This window comes from Tenrec ecaudatus, chromosome 6, assembly GCF_050624435.1.
Source record: "Tenrec ecaudatus isolate mTenEca1 chromosome 6, mTenEca1.hap1, whole genome shotgun sequence".
Classification (NCBI taxonomy): Eukaryota; Metazoa; Chordata; class Mammalia; order Afrosoricida; family Tenrecidae; genus Tenrec; species Tenrec ecaudatus.
In genome coordinates, this window is record NC_134535.1 from 31,959,682 (window position 1) to 31,973,320 (window position 13,639).

Sequence of the window (13,639 nt, forward strand, 5' to 3'; positions counted from 1 at the left end):
AGCAGTAGCTGTGTTTTGGACAGCTGCTTGTAAGGTTCTAAGTCCCTTAGGCACCACTCGTCAAACCATGAGGTAGAACAAAGGCCCCAATACATTATTCAGCCAATTAGGGATGTCCCTGATACTATGAGACCCTCACTTTCTAAACCAAGGTAGGAACCCCAATTTTATGATATATTTACATGAGAAACCTCAGCAGCTAACTTTTTTTTTGGGGGGGGGTGTGCGCGGAGAGGGGCATTATTATAAATATCTCTGTCACACAACTTTTGCCTATTCGGGTTTTTATAGTTATACAACTCACTCAACCTCAACCAAATTAACAGCTATCGAATCGATTCTATCTTGACTCATACCAACCCTATAGGATAGAGTGGAACTGCCACTGTGGGTAAATGCCCCTTAGGTTTCCAAGACTGAAAATCTTTACAGGAGTAGAAAGCCTCATCTTTCTTCTGTGCATCTTACAGCAACAAGTATAATGACCAGTTGTGCAACCTTGCCCTTAATGTGAGATTTCGATCACTATTAAGTCCCTACTTCCTTTCCTTCCACCATTGGTAACCACTAATAAACTTTGGTCTCTACATTTTCCTTTTTTATGAGAAGACTTCACATAATTTGTGGAAAATGAAAATTGACAGATAATGGAATTTGTCCATGAACTTTTTGAAACCCATTCCAATAAGTGAGTTTACTGCCATCGAGTCAATTCTGACTCATAGCAGTCCTACTGAACAGAGTAGAACTGCCCCTGTGTGTTACAAGATTGCAAATCTTTATGGGACTAGAAAGCCTCATCTTTCTCACTAGAAACGACTGGTAGTTTTAAACTGCTGACCATGAAGTTAGAGGTCTAATGCATAATTGTGTAAGTGAGATTGTACAAAATGTGTACTTTTGTGATTGACTTAGGTTGCTGGGTATATTATCTTCCAGAAGTTCAGCCATGGCGTTGAAGACAAATAGTCTCAGCTTGTCACAGTGACTCTTGCTGGGTCGTGTTTTATCCTGGGCCTCATGTATCAGAAAATGATCACCTGCTAATCCCTAGAAGTTGCACATGCCCCTTTTGGTTAATTTTTGGCTGTTACTCTTGGGTGATGATGATGATAATGGTGGGAGGAGTTAGGTGCAGACTGGTTCATTGACTTCTATAAATCAGTGAGAGTAAATATCGTGTACTAATATATACACTGTACCATACTGAATGGCTTCCAACGCTTACCAAATTAACCAAAACGCCTTCCCGTGGCATTTCAAGCCTCCCACTATGGGATTCCTTACCTGCTTTTGATTTTTGCTCTTTCAGCTGCTCAACACAGGCTTTTGTTCTATCCAAAATAAAATCGATTCTGTAGGAATCCACAAATTCTTCCTATGCGTTCCCTAGCATTGTCTTTTCTGAGGGGAGGTGGAGGGTGCTCTTTGCTATAAGTTCAATAGCATTTGAGGTATTTTATTAGTGAGGTTTTGAAAGAACATGGTAATTTGGGTTGACAGAAGATTACAGGTCTAGCCTGCCAAGCTGAACTGACTGTTCTTGTCCTCGTAACTTTGACTGACAACTCTTGTAGAAGACTGGGTCCCAGATGGGGCTGGCCCACGTAAAGATCTTCCGTGAGCAGTGCGGACGTGTCTGTCTGGTTTCCTTCCCTGGGTTTCACAGCTCGTGGTTTCTGTGCTCCTCCCGTCTGACTCACAGGCTCATCAGTCACCCTGCTACGCATGCTGCTGTCAAGGTGTAGGTCAGGGGTCAGCAAACTGCGGTGTGGCTCTTTTGGAAGTACAATTGAAAATGAAAATAAAACTATTATTCCAATAATGGTTATTTCATTTGTGAAAATATATTGATGACTCATAAAATTTTTCACTTGTAAGTGGCAGGGTTAGCTCTTCCACCCCTGCTCTAGGAGGTTCTCAACTGTTGGAAGGGATCAGGGCTTGTCCTTTTTGGAAAAGGTAAAACTTCTCAAAAGATGGACAGGCAGCTCCCGAATCAGGACAGGGCTCCTTCCCAATAACAGGTCACAACTTTAATCCCTCCTTCATTTGGTTGTTGGTGTTTTGCTTTGTTTTAGTTTCCTTATATCATTGACTTTTAGGATCTTTATAAATTCAGTCTTCATTTATCTTTGAGTGTTGATGTGCAAATGATAACAGTAAATTATGTGCTGTAACATTGTATGGACTCCATATTATTATTGATAAGAGATGATTTGTATATTTTTAACCATTTTATTGGACTATAATTCACATGTCATACAATTCAATAGTTGAATCAAGAATGTACTTTTTAAAAAGGGATGGTTATAAATGCAGTTCATTATAAGTCAGAGTCTACCTGTACAAGTCCCTTTGAAAACATAATAGAAAGATAGGGTTGGAAAGTTGCATTGTAGAAGTCAATAGATGCTTTAAAATCGTGAAAACCTGATTAATAGCATTATTGTGCTGGGCCAGCCAATATTTTCTGGAAGTTCAGGTTGGCAGACCTCAACTGAAGCAAAGTACAAACAAACCATCCAGACACTTGTCGGGCTCGGCATAGAGATTCTGAGGTCAGGATTTCCTAATACGGACATTTTGTGTGAACTCTTAGTTTAGAGGTGCCTGTTTGCATGGGTTTATGTCTCTTCTAAGAATAAGGTTTAAAGACGAGAGACACGATGAATCTGTTGCCTGGGTAAACATGATTTCCTTTTCATACCCCTCAGCTAACTAAAGGCATAAGGAAAATGACTTGGTTAATGAAACCCTTTATACACTGAGAACAGATAATGGTATTAGATGAGTACATTTTTCTGTCCAACTCTCACATCCAGCCGTAGACGGTTAAGTATTTAAGCCCAACAAGCAAGACTTGGAGGAGCTAAGTGGGGTCAGAGTGGATGTAAGGGAGTCTTCATCTCTAGGCGAGTCAATGCGTTTTGTTCTTTGTTGGTTTTCTTATCTTTGGGTGGGACATGTTTTCTTCATCGAGGGAACTCAGATGGCCTTCAGATCTATCTTACAGGACAGCTCCAGCCAGATAGAGTATGCTGTGGAGCAGGGAAGCTTTCTGTGGTCATCCCTGGTATCTTAGCATGGCTTGTTGCCCGTGCTTGATGTTTATAGTGTGTATGTCTAGACTCACCCGGGTTCCTGGATGAATGTCTCAAAGACAGAAGTTTCAGCAACTGGCAGTGTGTGTTTGTGCCATCTGTTAATTTTGGAAAGCTGGCACGAACATCCAAGTTTCCCTTTGTGCTTTGAGCATGACTTCATAAAATACATGGGACGAAGTTATATCTGTTCCATGGTACTGCTCTTTGGGCACTGGGCCTGATGAAAATGCCCTGTAGTTTCATAACATGCCTTTTATATCCTTCATGTTCTCAATCCCACTGCATTGATTATGGCTGGTGTCAGCCTTTTCTTCTTCTTACCTAAGCTAAGGCACACTCCACAGAACTCTGGCGTTGCTGTGGGTCAGGCATGGAGCAGCTGACTGCAAGGTTGACTGTCAAAGCTACCAGCTGCTTCTCGCTGAGAGACCAGGCTGTCTGCTCCGATCGAGATTTGCCGTCTCAGAAACCCTGTGCAGGATCTTGATGAATCATTATCGACTCAGTAGCAGTGCATTTGATTTTTTTTCTTGGTTTATTTCTTTGTTATTAAGCATTTATTGCCTCTTCTGTGGAAATCCCCTTGCTAAATTCTGTGCAGGCCAGAAATGTGCATCAGCCATGGGTCCTGCCTGCAAGAAGCTTTGAGTCTAATAAATAATGCACAGTGCGATCGAGTAGATTCTAGCTCGTTAACAACCTTATAGGACAGAGCATATCTGCCCCATAGGGTTTCCAAGGCAGAAATCTGTATGGACATAGACGGCACATCTTTTTCTCATGGAGAGGTTTGTAGCTTCAAACCACCCACCTTTCAAAAAAGATAATAGAAGGCATAATAAGATGTAAGTGCCACGTAATGTATTGTTCAGTGGGAGAAAAATCTTCCTTTCAGATGGAAAATTTTGCCGGGAGAAGTAATTGGAGATTAGCCTTGAAGAGCATGAGCAGAGTTTTTACACGCAGAGGGAGGGAGCATGAAGGGCAGATGCTAGGGAACTCTTAAGAAGAGTGTGTGGCTTCCTGCAGAATCGATTTTATTTCGGTCAGAACAAAGGGCCTGTGTTGGACAGCTGGAAGGGCGGCAATCAGAAGTAGGTAAGGAACCCTGTAGTCAGGGGCTTGAAATGCCAGAGAAAGGGAGTTTTGGTTAATCTGGTAAGTGTTGGGAAGCCATCCAGCATTTCTCAATAGGGAAGGAAGTGTTGGCTTGAAATCATGACCTTTCTTGGTGTCAAAGATTTATGAACCTAGGGATTATTTTCCACATTTTAAAAATCACTCTCTACCACCTTGCTAATTTACAGCCATCTTCATCTAGGCCAGAGAGAGTATTTCACCCTCAGCCCTGTGGCATTTAAGTCAGATAGTTCCTCCCTGAGGGGCATTGCTGGGTAGGGAAGGAGGCTTGGCAGCAGCCCTGGCCTCTAACCACTAGGTGCCAGCAGCACCCTCTTGCCCTCAGTTGTGAGGACACAAAATAATCGCCAGACATTGCCAGCTGTCCCCCTTTTGAGCACTATTAGTCTAGACACACGGATTGCATTCCTTTGATGTTGTGGGCATTGTTGGCTGATAGCAAATCTAAGAATCTCTTAAGTATCCTTAGAGTTTTATCCCAGGCCTGTACCTGATCTCAAGATTAAGGTATTTCCTGTGGGGGCAGGGAGCCTGCAGTATAAAAACTGAACTGGGTACTAGGAGATGTGTGGATTCCGTCCTGGCTTCCCCACACAGAGGCTGTGTGAGCTCAGTCATCTAACGCCTCCTCTGTAAAATGACCCCTGGCACTTCTCAGCCTCTTTTCCATTTTTTAACTTCTCTGTCCTGATTTCAGGGCCATAGCTTCTTGAATTTTTTGAAAGTTAGCACACATTGGACTCGTGTGTGTATTAAATAACATGACTAACTAAAGAACCAAATAGGAAAGATAGATGTTTCTTGGCTCAGTGCTTATATTCATTTCTTCACGCTGTCATAACAAAGTACCACAAACAGAGTGACTTTTAAATCAACAGAAATGTGTTCTCTCATCATGCTTGGGGCTCGGAACCCAAATTCAAGGTGCCGGGGCGAAGCGGCGCTCTCTGCCTTTCTCTGAGCTTCTGGTGTTTCTGGCAGTCCTCCGCCTCCCTTGATTTGTAGGCAGGTCTCTCAGCTCTGTTTCCATGGCCACACGGCACTCTCCTATGCCCCTGCCGTTATTCTTGTAAAACCATCAGTCACATCAGAGAAGGCGCACTGTAATGACGTCATCTTAACTGGATTGCACCTGCAGAGACACCCCCCTGCCCCGCCCCAATTTCAAGTTGGTTGCTTACATAGGTACAGATGGTTAGGACTTTAGCATTCTGTTTGGGAGAACAAAATTCAGTCCATGTTAGTGCCTTATTATACTGGGTTCAGTAATATGAATTTAATCTTTTTTCCCCCCTCTAGATTATTTGAAGAATCTCTTGGAAGACTCTGGAGATTACAGGGATACTCAAGGTACACAATTTTTATCATCTCTTATGTTGCAGATCTTTTATAATGTTGATTAAAGCCCAGAAAATTAAAGTAGATTGATTTTTAAAAATCTAAACTCTCTTTTGTCCAAATGAAGACAAACCTCTATTTCAGACTCTCTTTTGGTCAGATGAAAATGGAACTAGATAAATAATAAAATGGTACTGGAGATAGGAGAGGCCAGCGGGGGCTTAGGTGGTCTACCAGGAGAGCTCCCCTCCCAAGGAAGTGGACCCGGCATGGTCTAGGGTCAGAGAAGTTCCTGCTTTGGGTTACTCAGTCCCCATGATAAATTCTGTTTCTGTAGATGCCCATTTCTTCATCTTTCAAAAGCAGGGATTGAGTCAGATGGTCTCCAAAGTTCTTTCAAGCTTTAAAATCGTGAGTCCATGAAATAACTAAGCTATAGAAGTGAAAGATAAAGCATGTTCTGGGACTATTTAGTGTGGGCTCTGAGCTTTACTGCCTTCCCAGCCCTCCTGAAGTCCCTCACAACACTGGTTGGGAACTAAGCACCACCAAAATGTTGTGGCTGACTACTACTATAATGCCACGCTAGCCTCCAGAGGACACTGGATTGCTGCTGTTTTCTCGCAGTGAGGTGTGCTGCTATCCTACTGGATAGGGCCTTCTTCTTAGTGAGGAACTGTACCTGCTTTATTTACCAGGGGGGTTAGCCGCCCTGACTCCTCCCCACTCAATACCAGTAGACTCTTCCAGTCATTGTGATGACCTTTAATAGTCATCACACATGTCCAAATGCCCCCTCGGAGAGTACTGCTGCCTTAGATTGTAATAACTGGAGTCTAATAGCCGACGAAACAAAAAAAAATAGTAACAAAGATGAGAAGGCTGGAGCGTTCATTCCCCTCCCCCCATCCCCTATTTCTTTTTGTTAAAGAAAAATATATGCTACTTATCAGTCAGCTCTTATTCATGGCCATCCCATATGTGCTGCACCGCTGAAGTGGGCTCCCCAGGCTTTGCAACTGCGCCCTTTCAACAGCCGATCTCCAGGTCCTCGTTTCTAAGGTCCTTCTTGAGCCGGGGGTCTTCTGGTTAACTGCAGGGCACTTCCCACCATGCAAGGGTTGGAATAGCTCACTGTTGCAAACTGTTCCAGGGGTAATAACCAAACACCCCACTGTTCCCGCATCTTTCAGATGCCCTTGCTGTGGTTATAGAGGTGGCCAACCATGCCAATGACACCATGAAGCAAGGAGTAAGTATGCTGATTTTAGCAGTTGGCAGACAGTTGAACCTGGATGCCTGGGCCTTCATACACTTGACTTTCTCTTTTCCGTAGGACAATTTTCAGAAGCTTATGCAAATTCAGTACAGCTTAAACGGACATCACGAAATAGTGCAGCCTGGACGTGTAAGTGTTTCAGACTGGCTTTTACCGATTGAATGCTGTGCACTTAGATGCCATTTGTCGTTAATTTTCATTTCCGTTACGAAAATATTTATTGTGACTCTTGATTGGCACACACCGCATCAGCTAAGCTCCTTCTATCAGTTCAAAATGTCCATGATTTAAGTCAGTGTGAAGGAAGCTCGAGTTAATTAGGAGAATAGCAGGGGCCCCGTAGAGACTCTGATGAAATGGTATCATTTTATTGTACAATAGCAGTGACCTCACGCAGCTTTAAAGGTAAGTTCATTTACGATGTTTCATTTCTAAGTAGACATTTAAAAAGAGCGAAGGGAGGGAACATTTGGCATTTTTGATGTTCCTCCTAGAACACAAATGTGGTGGAGGGAAAGAAAGTGGGAAAACTGCAAATGCCACTGTCAGGATGCCTCAGGATCCAGTGTATGCTTGAATTATATGACACCCCAAAATGCCCTGGGGCCAAATTGGATTCATGAAACTCTGCTGGCTTGTCCAATTCCTAAATGACTTACAGGGTTTTAAACAAAATCATGAGTGTACAGAATCACAAGGAAACCATGTGTCCCTCGTAAACACAACAATAGTAAAAATCTAGAGGACCACACTCTTTACATGCACACACACACACAAAATATACACAAGGAGGCTCCTAAAAGTTCATGAAAAATGGAATTAAAAGAGCGGAAGTCCCTTTGTATTTAAATAAGGAGCACATGTGGCACTTTGAGTTAAATATTGGGATCCTAACCAAAATGTTGGCAGTATGAGCCCAGTCTGTTTAGTCCTGGGACCTCTGGGAACAGTTCCATTCTGTCCGATAGGATCAGAATTGACTCCTTGGAAATGCATTTGACTTTATATATTTATAGACCCACATTTCTGTGTGTGCATGTATGTATAAGTATATATATATATATATATATGTATATACTGTCCAAATGGGTTTCCAAGATTATAAATGTTACAGAGCAGATTGCCACATCTTTCTCCCATAGTGCAGCTAATGGGTTTGAATCCCAGACCTTATTGTTAAAAGATGAGTATTTTTACTATTGTGCTAATAGGGATCAGTGCGCTCGCATACTTAGACCACTTAGAAAAGTTTTTAGCAAAATGGAATTGCACAAATATGCTTGATAGACTTGATGTATGGATTGTTATAAAAATGGATTGTTATTGCTGTAAGAGTTCCAATAAAATATTTTTTAAAAAGGAAAGGAAAATGGTATTAAAAAAGATAATGGAATATTTCCAAAAACTTTGAAGGCCTTTCATATATGCGTACACATATATTTGTGTGTATGTGCATCCCCATATATATACCCATCCACACACATAATATTTATTATAATTGTGTTGTGATGGTGTAATTAACTGATGGGGTCTCTGTATGGAAACACTGTTTTCCTTTAATAATGGTTAGGGGTGTGTATGTGTGTGTGTATGTGTGTGTGTGTACATATACATGTATATATACACAAGTGCATATATATGCAGATATTGCTTACTTTTAATGATGGGATATATATGTAAATGAATATATTTATACACACATACTTGTATATATACATAAGTGCATATTATATACACAGACAGTGCATATCTATTGTTACTGTTTTGTGATGGTAGAGTAAATGGATATTTCTTTGGATGGATCAGGTTTTTCTGAAAGAAGGAATTCTGATGAAGGTATCCCGGAAAGTCATGCAGCCCCGAATGTTTTTTCTGGTAAGAAGTTATGTGTGGTTCTGTTGTGTCTGAGGCAGGGACAATTGCTTGCTGGAAGGAGGCATTTGTGCAAGATAGACATGCGTAGTATGTTCAAGTCATGGTTTTAGCGGGCTATTTGGCTCTCTCTATTGCTTGTTTGCATTTCAAGTTTAGCGACATAACGTCTGTTGGGATGAAAACCATAACCTTGTTTTCTCTTGGAAGCAAGTTTACTTCGTTTCTCCTTTGAATGAATTGTTTTATTAACCTATTGCAATGCCTTCAGTAGGATTTAAACTTCAGAAAGCATATAATCTGTGACAGGACTTGCAAAGGAAGCACATTTTCCAAAAACTTATTTTTTAAATGATGCTTTACTGAAACGTTCTAGGTGGCTCTAGTTTATATAAGCAAACACAAGTATTCTACCCAGAATGCTGTTAGCAAAAAAACTGTTCCTTCATCATTCCTGCATATTGTCTTTACCTTTGAAATTTGTTTATTTTTCCTGTGGACTGCCTTTACTTTCAGTTTAATGATGCCCTGCTGTACACAACGCCAGTGCAGTCTGGGATGTTTAAACTAAACAACATGCTCTCATTGGCTGGAATGAAGGTAAGTCTGTGTCTATTATATGTCTATATGTCTAACAATATGTCTATTGTTTTTTTTTAAACTAAAATAGAGAAAAAGCTTTAAGACAATCATCTTTGTCACATTCTTAAATTTTTATTCTTCCTTTACCATCCATGCATTTATTTGTTTACTCCTATCATTTATCCATTTATAGAATTACTACTGAGAATGAATGTGAGCAAAACATGCTAATAGGTTTGGTGGAAAACATAAAGATGATTTGAAGGGTGGCTTTTGGTTTGGGTTTTGTTTTTGTCCTCTCCTTTCCAGAGATTAGCAACTATATGTGAAGACAATATCCAACCTATTAAATTTTATATGAAGTAAAGCAAAGAAACCAAACTCATTCAAGTTGATTCTGACTCAGAGCGACCTTACATGACTGGGTAGAAACCCTGTGGGTTTCTGGTATGGTAACTCAGGAGTAGAAAGCCTTGGCTTTTTTACCACAGAGCGGTTTTGAACTGCTGATCTTGAGATTAGCAGCCCAACCCATCATCACTAGGCAATAATAAATGTCATTCTAAAGGCACAGTTTGCGGAGTTAAGAAAATGAAGGGATGTGCAACTTTGGGTGGAGCATGTGGATGAATTGGTGGCATCTAGGAAAGAGGAAGAAGGGCATAGTGGATGGAAAGAGGACGAGCCTGGAAGGACAGATCACATTAGTCCTGCTGAGATGTGTGAGGGAACCAGCCCTATGAGCAAAGGCGTGGACTTGGTACCTGTGGTTGGGCCTTGGTGGGGAGGGAGGCTGTTAAATTTACATGGAACTTAGAGTGAATAACCATGAGTAGTGGCAGATAAAATGGCTGGTTGTTGAGGCCAGCAGCCAGGGGTCATTGGGAGCCTTTAGCTACACTTCAGAGTTGAGATTTTCTGGTAGGGAATGTGTTTACTTAGACTATTGTGTTTTCTTCCAGGTCAGAAAACCTACCCAAGAAGCATATCAAAATGAACTCAAGATTGAAAGTGTAGAACGTTCCTTCATTCTCTCAGCCAGGTACTTAAAAAAAAAAAATTTTAAGTAAAAAAGAGATTAATTTTTTTCTTAATTTTCCAGGGTCAGAGATCCCTCGCACTTTTTTTATTCATTGGATTTCTTTCTCTTTAGTCCCCAATCCCATGCAATTCATCCTTGATTTATCATGCAAATGAACTGTTTAGTGTTTGAGGGGGTCAGGGATGAGGAGCTAGAGGACAAGCATGTTCCGCCGAATATGCAAATGCTGAAAAGTAATTTGCTATCAGGGTGTATCTCAGAGGTGCTATGGAGCTGAGGATTACCCTCTTGAAGTTGTAAAATAAGTTTTTCTGTTTTTCAGTAAATCAAACCCAGGATTGATGAATTTATAGGGACAGCAAGTAGAACAAGGGCATCAGGGAAGGGGTACAGGGCAGTGGGTGGGGGGGGGGTGGCGGTAAAGGGAGATGATATCAAGGTACTCAGGAAGAAATAGAATGTTTAGGAACGGATTATGGAAGCAATGGTACAGTTCTGCTTGATGAAATTTAATGTGGCAATGACATTTGGGTTAATTTCCAAGTGAGAATAAGTTGAAAGACCAAAATCCAAGCAAAGAAAGATCCAGGAATGGTTTTTGGGCTCACACTAGATGCCAGCTCCAATCTGAGAACAATTAGTTCCTACGACATGGCTCTGCTCAATACTCGCCTCCAGGAAGGGAGCATGGAGGAGACAATGCTACAGCAAAATGTGGTGAAGAAATTAGATGGTGTCTGACTATCAGATAAAATAGCATCTGGGGTCTTAAAGGATTGTCTCTAAACAAGCAGCCATCTAAGTGAGATGCTAAGTCCACACAGAGGAAGCACACCATCGTCAGTCACCTCACCAAAGGAGTGTGAAGCATCTAATCTGAAGTAGAAAGGATGGATTCATAACCGAGAATAGAGAGTCTGGTTTGCAGAAGGCTATGCATGACAGTGGGACACCAAGATTCAATGGTGGGACTATACAGGAAATAAACTGCCAGTGAGCACCCTCTAGCCACAGTTGAGGGATAGGAGGAAAGTTGTGACTTAATGGAGTTGCATCGGTGAGTTGAGTATAGAAGGTCAAAGGCAGAAGCCTGACTTGAACAGTTAGAACTTGTCTGTAGATTCCCCCAAGGGTGCATGCTGGACATGAATTGGTTTCCAAAATCTTAAATATTTGGAGTTGTATTGTTTTATTTGTTTGTTTGTTTTATTTGAGTTTTGCTTGGACATATTAGGGGGTGTCTCAGGAGTTTTATGTCGTGTGGAGGGGATCACACTCTTGAAGTTGTAGTATATGTTTTTCATTTTTCAGGGTATGAAAACCAGGACTGATGAACCTATAGGATCAGCAAGTGGAATAAGGGTTTGGGGGGAGTGGGACATGAAGGTGGTGGCAGGGTAAAGAGGTGATGACTTTAAGGGGTCCATATAGAAAAAGAAGGTTTGGAAACTGATTGTGGGAGCAAATGTACCATTCTACTGGATGTGATTGAACTATGGAATGATTTTATGTATGTGTTAATCCCAATTAATAAAAAAAGAGTAATTTACTGATTATATTCAAGTTGGACATTTCAAATCTTTTTACAATGATACATAATGTAAAAAAATCTAGTGCTTTATAGTTTACTAGGAAATTTTCACGTATCATTTAAATGTCATAACAAACTCATAAGGTAGATGTCATCTGAAGGTAAAGAAAAAAGTTATAGAAAAACTGAGTCGGTGACTTAAGGACACATAGCTGAGAAAGCTAAGCTATAAATGCTTTTAAGACCATTGCTATTTCTATGACACTACATTGCTTCAAAATGGATCCTGCAGTGATTTTATAAATCAAAATCCATTACCAGAATGTGAAATCAAGTTCTTAGGAAATGCGGGGCTGTGTTACACATGTTGAAGTGAAACACAACGTGCATTATTGACTTATTGGCCGAGAACAGAAGCGGATGTTTGGCCGGTTTGACTGGTGAAGGAGAAGGAACGGCAGCCATCACTTGCTTCTCTGCAGGATCTAGATAAGAGAAGCCAAGTGGCTCTCAGGCTCGACCCTGGATATAATACAAATGATAGCAAGCACGCCTATAAAACTTACTTTGGGCCAGGCATACTTCTAGGACATTACATGTATTACTTCTTTAAATCTTCACAACAACCCTTTGAGGTAAAGTACTTCTATTATATCCATTTTTTAGTTAGAAACAAGAAGATTTTGTTGTGTTGGACATGGGATTGCTATACACAAGGCAACTGACACCAGCAACAATGAGGGGACAGACTACTTTGCTAGTAAGCAGTAGAGTGGGTGTTGGAATCCAATCTGCCTGTCTTCCGCTGTTTCTACAAGTAACAGCTGGAGTAGTAGCTGGAATCGTAATGACTTTGCTAACTATGATCTGACTTGCTGCACAAGGAAACGAAGGTTCAGCTGCTTTGTTGTTGCCATCAGAAGGCCCCCAACTCATAGTGCCTCCTGGACAACACTACAAAACACAGTGCCTGGTCCTGTGCAGGCAGTCTTCACGATTGTTATGTTTGAGCCCATCGTTGCAGCCCCTTGTTACTCCATCCAATCACAGGTCTTCTTCATTTAACTTAGCCTTCTAATTTTTAAAAAAATTTTTAAAGCATTTTTGTCCTCCTAATTTACTAAGGATGGTAACCCTTTTCAGGAATTGATCTCTCCTTACATGTCCAAAACACATGAGACAGTCTTACCATTCTTGCTTCTCAGGTGCATTTTGGCTGTACTTTTCCCAATACCGATTCATTTGTTCTTCTGGCAGTCCATGCTACCTTCAGTGTTCTTTGCCAGCGGGATTAAAATTCTTTGGTCTTCCTTGTCCAATTTCACATGTAGATGAGGTGGTTGAAAATAACATCAGACGCACCTTAATCCTCCAAGTAACATCTCTGCTTTTCAACACTTACAGAGGTCTTGTGCAGCAGATTTACCCAATGCCGTGTGCTGTTTGATCTTCCATAAGTACTGTTTATGGATCCAAGCAACTCAGAATTCTTGACTTTAGTTTTTTCTCTGTTTATTATGATGTTACCTATGGTCCTGTTGTGAGGATTCATGTTTTATTTACATTAAGCTACAATCCATATGGAAAGCTGCAGTCCTCGATCTTCATCAGCAAGTGCTTCCTGTTCTCAGCAAACAAGGTTAGGTCCTCTGTAGATTATTAATAAGTCTTCTTCATGCCTTATGCTGCGTTCTTTGTCATATAGGTCAGTTCTCAAATTATTTGCTCAATATGCAGATTGACTAACT

The 13,639-nt window shown here is 41.0% G+C and overlaps 1 protein-coding gene across 2 annotated transcripts in view; it reads left to right on the top strand.

The window, feature by feature from the left end:
• The window catches only part of FGD6 (FYVE, RhoGEF and PH domain containing 6), a 123,514-nt gene that overhangs the window by 92,565 nt on the left and 17,310 nt on the right, over positions 1–13,639 (top strand). For both annotated transcript variants that reach the window (XM_075551163.1, XM_075551164.1), the window contains exons 9-14: positions 5,547–5,597; positions 6,779–6,837; positions 6,922–6,993; positions 8,671–8,739; positions 9,253–9,336; positions 10,281–10,360. In XM_075551163.1, coding sequence (XP_075407278.1) covers positions 5,547–5,597; positions 6,779–6,837; positions 6,922–6,993; positions 8,671–8,739; positions 9,253–9,336; positions 10,281–10,360 — 415 coding nt within the window. The remainder of the gene's footprint in view (positions 1–5,546; positions 5,598–6,778; positions 6,838–6,921; positions 6,994–8,670; positions 8,740–9,252; positions 9,337–10,280; positions 10,361–13,639) is intronic.